The following is a 17,360-nucleotide window of genomic DNA, read 5'->3' as shown; positions in this document are numbered from 1 at the left end:
ATGAGTGTTTAGAACGTCGGAGTGGCAAATATATAGGGGCGTGAGGGCAAGCAGAGGGGTGGATATTTAGGATCCACGTCTTCCCTAAATATTTCAAAAAGTCATTGGTTCACGTGGGCTTGGTTGTCCACACATGTCCAATGTCCTCGACGTGGCCCGCGCACAAACCACAACATTCCATTGGCAGAATTCGAGGCCAACACGGGTCGAGGTTCGTAAGGGACCAGGAGGACTGAACGTCCAAGACTAGTCGAGACTGTTCCAACTCCACCCCAAGTCACCCGTCTCAAATTCTGCCACGGTTTGGTTTGTAGTTTGTACAAAGAAAATATAGCTTGATTGGCTAAAAGCAGATAACAACACTCAAATAAAATATAAAAAATAATTAAATTTTTTAAAATAAAAGTTATATTTTTATTCAATTTTTTATCTCTCTTTTCCAAAACTTAATAATACATCTTAACTCAAATTATTTTATTATATTTTATAAATAATTTCATTACTATTTACAAAATTATGAATCTCATCCCGTCACCTAAGCATCCCTATTTACAGCAATTGTTTGAAGATTGACAATTACCCACCTGATTCTTGCTTAGTACTGCGGCTCCCAGCGCGAAGCTGATAATGCTATTTCAACAAGATTCTTTTATCCATCATGATATGTCGGCAAGAAATATTTGAACGTTTTTCTATTACACAGGTAATAGAAAAAGCAGATCGGGAAGAAAGGTTTCACTCCAGATATTTGCGATTTAATTACTTTGGTGGGGGCATTTGCATTTTTCCATTCAAATTTAGCTAACATGGCAGGATCTCTTTCACCACCAACTTCATTGACGGGCACAGCTTCAGAAATTTCTTTCAAATCCTCTTGCGTAAGCTTCAATGCCAAGGGACCAATGTTGCTATCGAGATTCATAACAACCAGTCGTCCCTGCAACTCATCCAAATCAATTTCTTTCAAATCATGCTCTAGCATAATTTCGTCTCGTTTTTCATGGAAATGAAAAGAATAGCAATTGATAATCTATTAAACTGAACAATTAGCCCTATGTACATAAATAACTCAATTACCTGTGACAACATGAATAGATTTCAATTAAGAGATCAGTAATTAATGTACCAGGGATTGGATGAGTAGCAAACCTCCCTCTTGGGATTATATATATCGTCTCCTTGATGGAGAAGCCAAGCCAGAGCTAGCTGAGAGGGAGTGCAGGCATGCTTTGCAGCCAGGTCGGAAAGTCGGGCATATAGAATTAGTTTGTTCTTCTCTAAGTTCTCCCCCATGAATGATGCAGGCGCGTACGTACAGCCTATGCCAAGAAAATCAAAATGACCGTACATACCAATTCTTGTTGTAATACCATATATTAATTTTAGTTAATGGAATTGCTGCACTGTTAGGACATGAAATTACTTGCTCTATATCTGGGTTGGATAGGCGTTGAAATGAAATCCATTTAATAGAAAGAATCATGAGTTGAGCTTATATTCAATGATTTTTTTTTTTTACCGGATGTGTCGAGTTAAAAAAAAAAAAAAATGAAGGGACAAGATTTATACACTTGGTCGATCTCCTCGTCTCATTAGCATAACAGAACATAATCAGTGAAAAAATCTCTGATGTAAGACAAACTCAAGAATTATGCATGCCTTGATGTATGGAAAACATGAGATGTTATATTTAGCTACTAGTCACGTACTCCCCAGGTAACTGTCATTAGTAACGCGTCCACAACGAATACTCCATCTGTATAGCGCGGTGATGGGATGAACTGCATGAGCTTTTCTAATTGTGCCTGCATTGGCTTCTAATAACCCAATGTATTTTATCTTTCCTTCCTCTACCAGCTTCTTGAGCTCCTCCATCAACCATTGCATAGCAAGCAAAATCAAGTTACAATGAAGAACTATATCACATCGAAATATATCAAAGTTCCTGAGTTTGAATCATTTGGAAAGAAAAAATATTGCTCAAGAATCAAGACTCACAGTATTCTCTATTGGCACTGAGGTGTCCACACGATGCTGATAGTAGAGATCTGTTAGAAATATTGGATCATAATATACAACAGAAGTGATATTACCTCATAGGAAATATCTCGGATCTAGTGCAGTTGTTCTACGAATTCTCTAACGTCGTTGTTCGTCCACGATCTTCAAATCAATGGTGGAGTGTGCTACGTGGTAATACCAGAGCAATATTCACACATTCCACAACCTAGATGCCGTGACTAGAAAGAACCATTTGAGAGAGAGATCGTTCTTGATGCAAGTGTTTCATCCAAACAGGGGGAGGGACAATGTAAATAGCCTCTCTAGTGTAACTTAATGGCCAGCAATCAAGCCTCACGAAGTGGCTTAAGAGCCACTTCATAACTTCCAAGAGGAGGTGAAGGGGTGCCCACTATGGGTGCCCCTTTCTTAGAAGATCGATATAGACCACATCAAAATACTTGAGATTAGCTTCACAGCATTCTTGTGCATATTCAGGGGTACACTTGACACTAATTTGACCTTCCTCTGAAATAGAAATTCCGAATTTTGTAGCTAATTGAATTCTTTCTCGAGGAAGTTGTTTCAATGCCTAGAAATACAAGATAATTCACTCAATTTAATATGTCCAACATTCATAGAATATATATATATATATATATATATATATATTTCTACTTGGAAAGAGGCTATATTAATTTCAAATCTTTTTAAGTTTCAATATGAGTATAGGGCAATTACATACCTCGCCAATCATGATTTCGTTATCATGATTCCGTCCATAAATATTTTCTGTATCAAAGAAGGTTATATACCCTTATAAAAAGCTTCCTTCAAGAATCAGAACGGAGCATTCTCATCAATTGGACAAGCAGTTTTTGAAAAGGTATAAAAAAAAAACAAAGAAAGAAAAAGTTGGAATTTTTTTCATTATTTCTCAGGTAATTATTTGAACAAAACAGACTCATATATGCATGATTTGTATCCTTAGGCTTTTCGATACAAAATTTGATTAAAGAATTAGATGCTTGGCCTTTCTATCTTTCAGAGAAACCATCAAAGAATGACCTTGATTAAAGTGAAGCACCAGAAGGATAGGAAGATGCTAGAAAAAAAAAAAAAAGGGCGACACGATTTCTTGTGCTTAAAACCAGTCCCAACTGCCAAACTATGGATTTTTCCTAATTGGAATGTTGGTGCAATCGATACGAGATTGTGGTTGCATAAAAGAAAACTTGCAAACTTTGGGTTTCTGTAGTAGATCTCATGGATCATAATTAAGAAATTGAAGATCGTCAATATAACCCTCATGATTAGAACACCCAGCCGGTAAACGATTAGAATATTTTTCTGTCTGGACTTTTTGGTTACATGGCATGTACGTGCTACAATTAAACCAAAGATGCATTGTGAAATCACTGACCACGTAACACCCCGGGCTTAGAGGTCCGAAGAGTTAGCTCTTAATACTGAATATCCTCTCCAATAGGACAATTATATAACAAGAAAAATCTATAAAATATTAATTCGTTTGCTCAACCCAAATATACATGTTCCTCCATAGGGACAACAAAGAAATTCTCAATAAAATAAATTAAAAACTTCTCAAAGACTAAAAAATATTCTTAGCTCATCATATCAAAATAACTAAAAATAATCAATTTATTAATTATGACTCTCAAATAAGTAATTGTACCATTGGACGCTTATTCCTCTATGAACATCAAACCTCTCTAACACTGCCTACTCCTGCTCTCCAGTAGAACCATCAAGATTATCTGAAAATGTTTAGAGATAAGGGGTGAGTTATCAACAACTCAGTAAGTAGAGAACATATACTAGTATGCGAACATGAGTATTTACAGAGTTCATAATGCAGAACAAAACACTTTTCATTTTCAAAATGTAGAGCCAGAACATATTATAAAAAATATCAGAGTGAAAGTTTAACAATATTCTTATTCAAAATTCATTTGGCATATCAAAATGTGAGACCTTATCTTCATCATATCAGAGCATTACATCGAGACAGATACTATGTTTAACCTCCGTGGTAGGGTTATAAATCACAATTATAACTCGTGGAAGGGTCGTATCCACTATTATAACCTATGGTTAAGCTGTATACCATGTTTAACCCCTCGTGACAGTGTTATAAACCACATTTCTAACTCGTGGAAGGACCATATCCACTGTTATAACTCGTGGTTGGGCCGTATTCACTATTATCACCCGTGGTTGGGCCGTATCAACTATTATCACCTATGGTTGGGCTGTATCTACTATTATCACCCGTGGCAGGGCAGTATGCCATTATTATCACTCGTGGTTGGGCCGTAACGGAAACCGAACAGAACATCAGAATCAGACTTAATCAAAATACAGATACATAATCTCGTGCCAATGTTTTCAGATTCCACAACATATCCAAATAGAGTATACATAACAAATTCAGATCTTTCCATATATTCAAAAATAATTTCAGAACATTTTGCATCACATGCACAAATTTTCATAAATTTCATATTCACTCTTTTTCCTTAGTTCAGAAACAGAATGAACAAAATTAACTCATACCTACACCAGTCATGATATAAAATATTTTCTCTTATACAGCTTTCATGCATATGTAGAACACATATACGAGGTTGTTTTCAGATTTCTTTTCAAAACAAATATGCATATTTTTAAAATCAATCTAGTTTCATTTTCTTTTTATGCAAAGTCTAGTATAGGAATCCTGCTTCCTTGTACTTCTTAACTTTTTGAATTTCTTCGCGACAATGCTGAATGAAAATTACTTGTCACCTGTAAGATTGCCATGAAATTTTCATAAATATCCGAAATCAACACATTTTTCAATACTTAAATCTGAAATGCTAGGTAACCTATTTTCCTAAAAATCTAAATTTATCGAAACTCTAAAATATCATCGCTTTCCAAATTTACTCGATATCATTTAACCCCTCCAACTAATACATTAATTCTAAAATATTCATGTCGAATAAAATTTTGTACTATAACAAGTGGGATTAGGCCCACCTAAAATTATTATACTCATTTCTACAACCCAACTTAGGCCCTTGATAATTTTATGTCTAACATAAAAATATTAGAAGTTCAAACTTTGGCTTGTAACCTCAAAGGGGATAATTTTACTTTCACCAAAGATTTTATGTTTTAACTTTATGAGAAAAATAACCCTTCCTATATTGAAAAAGAAGCCGAACTTAACGAAAGGGTGGCACGGCTGAGGCTTACCGAGAGGGAAGGGAGATGTGCGGTGGAGCAATGGGCTGGGCAGAGGTTGACAGTGGTGAGCTCGGCGGCTGGGCACTAGGAGAGATTGAGAGAGATGAGAAAGATACCAATTGATGAGAGACAGAGAGATTATGGGAGGAACAAGAAAAATGTCGAGAGACTATGCATGGGTAGGATCGACGTGAGCTTACCTGGAGGTGGTCATGGCGAGAACGGCGGTTATCCAAGGAGGGGACGCGACTTGTTTTCTCTTGGTAATGCTATGTTTTTTAGAGCCAAAACAGAGGTGCTTTTAAGTGGTAGTGGCTAGTGGTTCTGTGAAGTGAAAGAGTTTTGGCACGGGAGGAAGCTGCGGCTTGCAGTTTCTCCATGTGACGGGCGAAAGGGAGGAGGCCATTGGTTGCTTCATAGACGTGCATGCATTCGTTGTACTACACCTTGCTAAATGAGGGTCTTAGTGGTGGTGGTTGAAGAAGGTAGCAGCAGTAGCAATGCAGTGGTGGGTTTTACATGGAGGGCTCGTTCGTGACTTCGTTGTTGTGGTGGCTGAGCAGTGGGTGGTTCTCATGGCTGGCTACGGTTATGGAAGGGAGCCAAGGTGTCTGCTTCACATGGCTTAGGTTTTTGGGAGCTCTGAACGTAGAGGAAGGTTGCGGCTTGAGGTTTCTTCATGCAAAAGTATGTATGTATAAGTGATTGGAAACAAAGAAAAAAAAACCCTAGAGACGAGGGAAAGTGAGACGTACGTGCATGTGACTATGGGAGTGGAGTTGTGGGGGGTTAAAAAAACCTGGTGTTTGTTTTCACGGGTTGGGTTTTCTGTGATCGGGTGGGGTCCATTTCAAGTATTTGGGCCTACGTTTTTGGGTAGTATGTGAAAATAATTAATGGATTTTTTCCCTAAGTTTTGGGCCTTGACTCAACTTAAAAAAAAGTATACACTTGTCCCATAAATTTTGAGGGCAAAAATCCACTTAGTACATTAAAAGATTTTAACTTAATTATCAGGCCATAAAAAAAAATCCATACTCTTGCCAAAATAAATTTTGGGCCTATACCCTACTCAAAAAATTACTTACTAAAACTTAAGTGAGATTTTCATACATATTAACCCAAAACAATTTATAGAATGCAGCTTGGCCTAGACTTGGTGCTGAGTCCGGGTGTTATAGATTAGACCCAAAAAAGGAGGGGGAAAAAAATCTTGCATGAACCAAGACGGCGTTATTTTTGGCTACGATGATCATCACAGTGTGATTTGTTGAGAAATTTATTAATTAATACAATCACACATTTACAGTTGAGTCAGACTAGGTATCCATGATCTGCAATCGGAGATTGACTTAATTCGAAAAGGGTTGGAAAAATGAAGCTTACCTCTAGTCCCTGGTTGCCAAGTCCCACTCTGGGAATTTGGTAATAGGGCCCCTCCATCCCATGATACCACTGCTAAGTTGCAAGATCAAGATGCTATAATGGAAAAGGAAGGTGTGAATGATTGTGCAGTACCTATTGCACAGATTCAAGATGTTGATGTAGAAAAATGAAGAAAAAAAAGAGACGAAATTTGAACAGAACTTCAGCAATATGGTAACACTCTAATGAGAGTATTTGTCCAATAAGTTTGTGAGGGACAAAGGAAATTGAGTGTTTTCATTGTGTACCAATAGCCCCTAAAGCTAATATTAAAACAACCATAGAGATGCCTAGCATCGTAGGAATGTAGTTCTTTTTTTTTTTTTTGGGGGGGGGGGGGGGGTGTTTTTTTAAATAGATACACTTTACATGCACTTCTAAATGGCATGGACTTTATAGTTTGCACCGTAAATGATTAAAATTCGTAAAATGTATTTTCAAACTATTAAGATTTGACATTTTGCACTATTCTTTAAGATTCGACTATCAATATTATGCTACATTAGCTATTTTTATTCAACTTAATGAATAGCATGTCAAAACGTGTCAATTTAATGGCACAACGTGTCAATTTAATAATTTCAGTTGTTAATTTTTCTATTATGAAATTTCACCTTCACTTTGACACTAGTGACAAGAAGGGTAAAAGATAATTTTCACTTTTAGAATTTCATGATCAGTGAAAACAATACATGAGATGTTGCTTATAATATTTATTGTGTGTGTATATATATAGTATTAAATTAATAATAAATATTATAGAAACTGCTTTACCTCTGTATCTGGTTTTATCTTGACCCTCAAGTTATAATAATTTGAGAAAGGCCATTGATTTGACAAAGGTCTCTTATTATCTTATAGGGATTTACTATGCATCAGCTATTATTCACTCTAACACCTTACACCTATAGTTTTTTTATAGAGTGTATATGTATTTTTCATAAATTTTTTTTATCAATCACTATTCACTACCTCACACTTAATAAAAAACACTCCTGCACCCTATAAAAAAAAAAAAGAACTATTAGTATAGGGTATGAAAGCCAATAGTAGGTGATGCATAGAATTTATCGTTTTTCATAAGATATGAGAGTGTTTTTTATAGGGTGTGAAGTGTGGAGTGGCCGTGAATAGTGACTGATAAGAAGAATTTTTCTATCTTACAATGCTAAGGTGCACAGTGTTATTACTTTTCAGTAATGTTAGGTTTCGTTTGTTTTCGCAGATGAGGTGACATAAAAGTTAAAAATTGAATAAAATATTATTAGAATGTATTTTTTAATATTATTTTTATTTTAGAATTTAAAAATAGTGAATTATTTATTTTATTTTATGTAAAAATTTAAAAAAATTATAATAATTAAATAAAATAAAATGAGTTGAAAATTTTTGTGAAAATAAATGAGTCCTAATTGCAACATCCCATCATAACGCTTACGACATTATTAATGTGAGTATATTTATTAAAAGTTGTAATCTAACTTTTAAATTTAAATATTTATAACCAATACTCAATAGGGCATCTATCACATCAATGATATTGTCTATTAGTGTAGGAATAGCATTTTTTTGTTCCTGAAAAAGAATGAATAACATTTTTTTATATTTTTTGAATGGATGGATAATAGTTTTACATGCTAAATTGTTTACTCTATTATTCTCGTATAATATTTTTTTAACATATATTGTTTGCGTCTCATAATTCCGAGATACGTGTGTCACATGTATAATAGGTTTGGAAGATGCTTGTTTGCTATATTATTTATAAATAGTAATAAAATTATTAGTTAAATTAGATTAGATAGAGATGAGGACACCTCTGTATCTAAACGGATTTCTTAAGTTTGACTGTTCAGGCATTTTAAATTTTATTTATTTATTTAGTTAATAATTAAAGAATTGACTATAAAAATATTTATATATTTTTATAAAATATTTAAAACGAGAGTACAATTAGATTAGATTAGATTAGATCACAAGCTCAATAGCAAATGCAAAATAATTAGTAGAGATGAACTATAAATAATAATGAAATGAATTGTAAATAGTAGAGAATATTAATGAGATGAATTATGAATCTAAACCGGACCTAAGTTTTAAACTATGTTCTCACGATAATTCCTATAAGAAGGTTTGTTTATTAACATACAATTAATATAAAAGCCCGATATATTTGAATTTTGTTATGATTATTTTGATCTTACACTAGTTTTTAAAAACTAAAACTCAGGGTTATATATATTACATTCTCTGTGTGATATTATTCATGTATCCTTAAATATAATAATTAATAGATAATAATAAAATACTATATTAACAATACAGTACGTGGCTGAAGTCTATAGGCTATGCTGTCATCTGATTTCACCACTACAAGTCTCCGTACAATGGTGCCAGCTTAGAGGGGAATCATAGCATCGGCCGCTAATCCAATGGATAACCTCAAAAATTTATTTATTAGTCATTAAATCAATCTTTATTATTTACGATAATAAATTTATAGACTGATGAGTGATATCATAATTGTAGTAAATTGACGTTGCAGTATCTAACATTTCGTTTGTATTTTAATGCACTGGAATCCGATTATACAAGTAATAAATTATTTTATATAAAAATTATTACTTGCTTTCTAGAATTACATATATGGGATCCCATATAAAGAGAGGAAAAGAGTTACATGGGATCATCACTTGTATTATTCAAGGGTGGAGAAAAAAAGGCCTACACAATCGTTCCTCCACCTTTAACAAACTCAGTAAAGGCAAGTGCAACCAAACCCAACATGGCGAACCTCCCATTCCAAAGCTCAGCATCTGAGGTCATGAACCCCTTCGACTTCGACTCCACGCTCACCCCTTTGAACAGAGGAATCAGAGATGCAAACGACAGCAAAATACTGGTTCCTAAGAACCATGGGATCCCACCATCTGATATCTGCGCGAACAGATCCTGCCCCCTTGATACCTCCACCGCCATCGCCGCGACGAAGCCGATCATCGCTAGCCTGCCGTTGATCCTCTCCGGTGCCGGTCCACTGAATGCCAGCACGTCGGAGAACTTTGTACTGATCACCTGTTCACAGCAAAACATGCAGTCAAAATGCTAGATCTAACAACGTTTATCTGTACCCATACATACTCCAGAACCCTAAATCAAACCCTTCCCGGGATTAAGGTCGCTACCTTGGGTGGCTGTGGTGTATAACGTGGTGGTGAGGCCTGCTGCTCCTGCCAAAAAAAAATAAAAAGAAGCAGCAAGGAATCGTACGTAAGTTTAAGTTCACTCCTAACATGATAAGCTATAACAGTAAAACTAATTTCCTATCAAAACAGAGATCAAGCTTGAGACCTCGTTTGCCTTGCAGCGAACCCTCATGCATGTGTTTCTCGGCAAACGGAGCACATGATTAGCATTGGGAAGAAACTGGTTCACCCTGGGCCTGTTTGTAAGACGGGTACTCAAATTGCTCGACAAGATGGATTGCATTGTAGCTGAGGTTGCCATCTAAGTAGGTAGTGCAGAGATCAGACTTGGAGAATTCTAAGCTTTCGAAATGCGTTGCAAGTAATGGAAGATGTAAGTTTATAGAACGTCGGAGTGGCAAATATATATAGAGGCGTGAGGGCAAGCAGAGGGTGGATATTTAGTATCCACGTCTTCCCTAAATATTTTCAAAAAGTCATTGGCTCACGTGGGCTTGGTTGTCCACACGTGTCCAATGTCCTCGACGTGGCCCGCGCATAAACCACAACATTCCATCGGCAGAGTTCGAGGCCAACGCAGGTCGAGGTTTTCTGTCTCCACCCCAAGGGACCAGGAGGACTGAACGTTCAAGAGTCAAGACTGTTCTAACTTCCAACTCCACCCCGAGTCACCCGTCTCAAATTCTGCCACGGTTTGGTTTGTAGTTTGTACAAAGAAAATATAGCTTGATTTGCTAAAGGATAAGGATAGACTTATTTTAATTTTACTTTTAATTTTCCTTCTACCACTCTTTTACCGAAGGATAATAATGATATACTTATTTTGTTAAAGGATAATTATCATTTCACTACTCTTTTATTATTTTATAGTGTATTTGATATTTTAATTTTTTTATTATTTTTTTAAATATTTTTTTTAACATCTTTAATCATTAAAAAAAATAAAAAAATATATAATATCACTAATAGTTACTTCTTTTACCATTAAGTAAAAATAAAAAAATAAAAAATAAAAAAAAATAAAAAGAGTAGTAAATAAGTGATAGGAAGTAGCAAGCATATCATTATCTTTTTATTAAAAAATTATATTCTTATAATATTTTAATTTTCTAATATTTTTATTTAACTTTTTACCTATTTTTTTCAAAACTTAATAAAATATCTTAACTCAAATTATTTTATTACATTTTATAAATAATTTTATTACTATTTACAAAATTTTTATCTCATCTCATCTCATTACCCAAACATTCCATCAGCCGTATCTACATAAATAACTCAATTACCTTTTGAAAACAATAGATTTCAATTAAGAGATCAGTAATTAATGTACCAGGGATTGGATGAGTAGCAAACCTCCCTCTTGGGATTATATATATCGTCTCCCTGATGGAGAAGCCAAGCCAGAGCTAGCAGAGGGGGAGTGCAGGCATGCTTTGCCGCCAGGTCGGAAAGTCGGGCATATAGAATTAGTTTGTTCTTCTCTAAGTTCTCCCCCATGAATGATGCACGCGCGTACGTACAGCCTATGCCAAGAAAATCAAAATGAGCGTACATACCAATTCTTGTTGTAATACCATATATTAATTTTAGTTAATGGAATTGCTGCACTGTTAGGACATGAAATTACTTGCTCTATATCTGGGTTGGATAGGCGTTGAAATGAAATCCATTTAATAGAAAGAATCATGAGTTGAGCTTATATTCAATGATTTTTTTTTTTACCGGATGTGTCGAGTTAAAAAAAAAATGAAGGGACAAGATTTATACACTTGGTCGATCTCCTCATCTCATTAGCATAACAGAACATAACCAGTGAAAAAATCTCTGATGTGAGACAAACTCAAGAATCATGCACGCCTTGATGTATGGAAAACATGAGATGTTATATTTAGCTACTAGTCACGTACTTTCCAGGTAACTGTCATTAGTGACGCGTCCACAACGAATACTCCATCTGTATAGCGCGGTGATGGGATGAACTGCATGAGCTCTTCTAATTGTGTCTGCACTGGCTTCTGATAACCCAATGTATTTTATCTTTCCTTCCTCTACCAGCTTCTTGAGCTCCTCCATCTACCATTGCATAGCAAGCAAAATCAAGTTACAGTGAAGAACTATATCACATCGAAATATATCAAAGTTCCTGAGTTTGAATCATTTGGAAAGAAAAAATATTGCTCAAGAATCAAGACTCACAGTATTCTCTATTGGCACTGAGGTGTCCACACGATGCTGATAGTAGAGATCTGTTAGAAATATTGGATCATAATATACAGTGGAAACAATATTACCTCATAGGAAATATCTCGGATCTAGTGCAGTTGTTCTACGAATTCTCTAACGTCGTTATTCGTCCACGATTTTCAAATCGATGGTAGAGTGTGCTACGTGGTAATACCAGAGCAACACTCACACATTCCACATCTTAGATACAGTGACTAGAGAAAACCATTTAAGAGAGAGATCGTTCTTGATGCAAGTGTGTCATCCAAAGAGGGGGAGAGACTATGTAATGGCCAGCCATCAAGTCTCATGAAGTGGCTTAAGAGCCACTTCATAACCCCCAAGAGGAGGTATGATATGAACTCGCGGGAATGAAATTCCTTGAACCCACAATCAATTTAAAAACTCTCCAAGAAAGCCAAATTCAAATCAATGGATGGAGAAAACCTAGACCCGATGAGAACTCGTTTCAAGAACCTAGATTATATCAAAATCTAGAATTGTTGAAGAACCCGTCTCAAGAACCTAGATTACAAAGGAGGAACGCCACAAAGGTTGTGATTTACCTCTGATAAGTTCAAGTGTTCAATCAAGAACAAGAGGAGAAACCTAAACTCACAAAAAAATTCAATATTGTCTAACCTTCAAATGAGGCTACAATGAGTATTTAAACTGAACCTAATTAAAACCCTAACCAAAATAAAGCTCATTTTTACCCCAAATGTCCTAATGAACAGTGTCGTACTACAGTACCCGCGGCTACAGTACGGCTACAGTGACGCTATAGTACCTCTTGAAACCCTAATTTCTAAAAAGTAAATTTCCAAATAAGCCCTTGGCCAAAATACAAGGCTTTGTTGAAAACCCTAGTTCATTGAAAATAAGACGTGTGGGCTAGGCATCTTCAAGCCCACTTATTCTAAACTAATAAAATAAATCATTTAACCAAATTTGAAGTCTCCAATAACAATAGGCCCTATCTCTAAGTCATGTCTTCCACAGCTTGAATCAAGTGGATCAAAGCTGGTTCTCCTTCTTTCAAGCCCATCTTGAGTGTTAGGCTCTTGCTAGCTTCATCCCAATTGTATTGCACCAATCCGTGCATTGTTTCCTCGATCTTTTTGACCCTTGATCTTGTTATTGGCCCATCTGGAATTTACAAATGATCTTTAAGAGTAGGCCCAACTTGGTTTCCATCAAGAGGTGAAGGGGTGCCCACTATGAGTGCTCCTTTCTTACAAGATTGATATAGACCACATCAAGATACTTAAGACTAGCTTCACAGCATTCCTGTGCATATTCAGGGGTACACTTGACACTCATTTGACCTTCCTCTGAAATAGAAATTCTGAATTTTGTAGCTAATTGAATTCTTTCTCGAGGAAGTTGTTTCAATGCCTAGAAATACAAGATAATTCACTCAATTTAATATGTCCAACTTTCATAGAATATATATATATATATATATATATATATTTCTACTTGGAAAGAGGATATATTAATTTCACATCTTTTTAAGTTTCAATATGAGTATAGGGCAATTACATACCTCGCCAATCATGATTTCGTTATCATGATTCCGTCCATAAATATTTTCTGTATCAAAGAAGGTTATATACCCTTATAAAAAGCTTCCTTCAAGAATCAGAATGGAGCATTCTCATTAATTGGACAAGCAGTTTTCGGAAAGGTATAAAAAAAAAACAAAGAAAGAAAAAGTTGGAATTTTTTTCATTATTTCTCAGGTAATTATTTGAACAAAACCGACTCATATATGCATGATTTGTATCCTTAGGCTTTTCGATACAAAATTTGATTAAAGAATTAGATGCTTGGCCTTTCTATCTTTCAGATAAACCATTAAAGAATGACCTTGATTAAAGTGAAGCACCGAAAGGATAGGAAGATGCCAGAAAAAAAAAAGGCGACACGATTTCTTGTGCTTCAAACCAGTCCCAACTGCCAAACTATGGAGTTTTCCTAACTGGAATGTTAGTGCAATCTATACGAGATTGTGATTGTATAAAAGAAAACTTACAAACTATGGGTTTCTGTAGTAGATCTCATGGATCGTAATTAAGAAATTGAAGATTGTCAATATAACCCTCATGATTAGAACACCCAACCGGTAAACGATTAGAATATTTTTCTGTCTGGACTTTTTGGTTACATGGTATGTACGTGTTGCAATTAAACCAAAGATGCATTGTGAAATCACTGACCACGTAACACCCCGGTCCTAGAGGTCCGGAGAGTTAACTCTTGATACTGAATATCCTCTCCAATAGGACAATTATATAGCAAGAAAAATTCATAAAATATCAATTCGTTTGCTCAACCCAAATATACATGTTCCTCTATAGGGACAACAAAGAAATTCTCAATAAAATAAATTAAAAACTTCACAAAGACTAAAAAATATTCTTAGCTCATCATATCAAAATAACTGAAAATAATGAATTTAATAATTATGACTCTCAAATAAGTACTTGTACCATCAGACGCTTATTCCTCTATGAACATCAAACCTCTCTAACACTGCCTACTCATGCTCTCCAGTAGAACCATCAAGATTATCTGAAAATGTTTAGAGATAAGGGGTGAGTTATCAACAACTCAGTAAGTAGAGAACATATACTAGTATGCAAACATGAGCATTTATAGAGTTCATAATGCAGAACAAAACACTTTTTATTTTCAGAATGTAGAGCCAGAACATATTATAAAAAATATCAGAGCGAAAGTTTAACAATATTCTTATTCAAAATTCATTTGGCATATCAAAATGTGAGACCTTATCTTCATCATATCAGAGCATCACATCGAGGCAAATACCATATTTAACCCACGTGATAGGGTTATAAATCACAATTATAACTCGTGGAAGGTTCATATCCACTATTATAACCTATGGTTGAGCCGTATACCATGTTTAACCCCTCGTGACAGTGTTATAAACCACATTTCTAACCCGTGGAAGGACCATATCCACTGTTATAACTCGTAGTTGGGTCGTATCCACTATTATCACTCGTGGTTGGGCTGTATCAACTATTATCACCTGTGCTTGGGCTGTATCCACTATTATCACCCGTGGCTGGGCAGTATGCCATTATTATCACTCGTGGTTAGGCCGTAACAGAAACCGAACAAAACATCAGAATCAGACTTAATCAAAATACATATATATAATCTCATGCCAATGTTTTCAGATTCCACAACATATCCAAATAGAGTACTTAACAAATTCAGATCTTTCCATATATTCAAAAATAATTTCAGATCATTTTCGCATCACATGCACAAATTTTTATAAATTTCATATTCACTCTTTTTGCTTAGTCCAGAAACAGAATGAACAAAATTATCTCATGCCTACACCAGTCATGACATAAAATATTTTCTCTTATACAGCTTTCATGCATATGTAGAACACATATACAAGATTGTTTTCAGATTTTTTTTCAAAACAAATATGCATATTTTTAAAATCAATCTCGTTCCATTTTCTTTTTATGCAAAGTCTAGTATAGGAACCCTGCTTCCCTGGACTTCTTAACTTTTTGAATTTCTTCGCGACAATGCTGAATGAAAATTACTTGTCACCTTTAAGATTGCCATGAAATTTTCATAAATATCCAAAATCAATACATTTTTCAATACTTAAATCTGAAATACTAGGTAACCTATTTTCCTAAAAATCTAAATTTATCCAAACCCTAAAATATCATCACTTCCCAAATTTACTTGATATCATTTAACCCCTCCAACTAATACATTAATTCTAAAATATTCATGTCTAATAAAATTTTGTACTATAACAAGTGGGATTAGGCCCGCCTAAAATTATTATACTCATTTCTACAACCCAACTTAGGCCCTTGATAATTTTACGTCCAACATAAAAATATTAGAAGTTCAAACTTTGGCTTGTAACCTCAAAGGGGATAATTTTACATTCATCAAAGATTTTATGTTTTAACTTTATGAGAAAAATAACCCTTCCTATATTGAAAAAGAAGCCGAACTTAACGAAAGGGTGGCATGACTGAGGCTTACCGAGAGGGAAGGGAGATGTGCGGTGGAGCAATGGGCTGGGCAGAGGTTGACAGTGGTGAGCTTGGCGGCTGGGCAGTAGGAGAGATTGAGAGAGATGAGAAATATACCAATTGATGAGAGACAGAGAGATTATGGGAGGAACAAGAAAAATGTCGAGAGACTATGCATGGGGAGGATCGATGTGAGCATACCTAGAGGTGGTCATGGCGAGAACGGCGGCTATCCAAGGAGGGGACGCGACTTTTTTTCTCTTGGTAATGCTATGTTTTTTAGAGCCAAAACAAAGGTGCTTTTAGGTGGTAGTGGCTGGTGGTTCTATGAAGTGAAAGAGTTTTGGCATGGGAGGAAGCTGCGGCTTGCAGTTTCTCCATGTGACAGGGGCGAAAGGGAGGAGGCCGCTGGTTGCGTCACAGACGTGCATGCATTCGTTGTACTACACCTTGCTGAATGAGGGTCTTAGTGGTGGTGGTTGAAGAAGGTAGCAGCAGTAGCAATGCAGTGGGGGGTTTTACGTGGAGGGCTCATTCGTGACTTCGTTGTTGTGGTGGCTGAGCAGTGGGTGGTTCTCATGGCTGGCTACGGTTATGGAAGGGAGCCAAGGTGTCTGCTTCACATGGCTTAGGTTTTTGGGAGCTCTGAACGTAGAGAAAGGTTGCGGCTTGAGGTTTCTTCATGCAGGAGTATGTATGTATAAGTGATTGGAAACAAAGAAAAAAAAACCCTAGAGATGAGGGAAAGTGAGACGTACGTGCATGTGACTATGAGAGTGGAGTCGTGGGGGGTTAAAAAAAACTGGTGTTTGTTCTCACGGGTTGGGTTTTCGGTGATCGGGTGGGGTCCATTTCAAGTATTTGGGCCTACGTTTTTGGGTAGTATGTGAAAATAATTAATTGATTTTTTCCCTAAGTTTTGGACCTTGACTCAACTTAAAAAAAAATATACACTTGTCCCATAAATTTTCCGGGCAAAAATCCACATAGTACATTAAAAGATTTTAACTTAATTATCAGGCCATAAAAAAAAATCCGTACTCTTGCCAAAATAAATTTTGGACCTATACCCTACTCAAAAAATTACTTATTAAAACTTAAGTGAGATTTTCATACATATTAACCCAAAACAATTTATAGAATGCAGCTTAGCCTAGACTTGGTGCTGGGTCCGGGTGTTATAGATTAAACCCAAAAAAGG

At 35.7% G+C, this 17,360-nt stretch overlaps 1 protein-coding gene and 2 pseudogenes across 1 annotated transcript; all 3 read right to left on the bottom strand.

Moving 5' to 3' along the window:
• Nucleotides 1-576: 576 nt before the first annotated feature.
• On the bottom strand, nt 577-6,791 carry LOC121247435 (annotated as a pseudogene).
• Nucleotides 6,792-9,276: 2,485 nt separating this feature from the next.
• LOC121245890 (early light-induced protein 1, chloroplastic-like) lies at nt 9,277-10,279 on the bottom strand. Its single transcript, XM_041143799.1, has 3 exons — nt 10,030-10,279; nt 9,864-9,908; nt 9,277-9,753 (listed from the first exon to the last, which is right to left on the bottom strand). The coding sequence occupies exons 1-3, from the start codon at nt 10,183-10,185 to the stop codon at nt 9,403-9,405; spliced, it is 552 nt and encodes a 183-aa protein (XP_040999733.1). The 5' UTR covers nt 10,186-10,279; the 3' UTR covers nt 9,277-9,402.
• Nucleotides 10,280-11,811: 1,532 nt separating this feature from the next.
• LOC121247434 lies at nt 11,812-15,223 on the bottom strand (annotated as a pseudogene).
• Between the last annotated feature and the right edge of the window lie 2,137 nt (nt 15,224-17,360).

The sequence above is a fragment of the Juglans microcarpa x Juglans regia genome, chromosome 1S (assembly GCF_004785595.1).
Source record: "Juglans microcarpa x Juglans regia isolate MS1-56 chromosome 1S, Jm3101_v1.0, whole genome shotgun sequence".
NCBI lineage: Eukaryota > Viridiplantae > Streptophyta > Magnoliopsida > Fagales > Juglandaceae > Juglans > Juglans microcarpa x Juglans regia.
The sequence above is the reverse complement of the archived record's forward strand: the minus strand, read 5'-3'. Positions and strand labels throughout refer to the sequence as shown.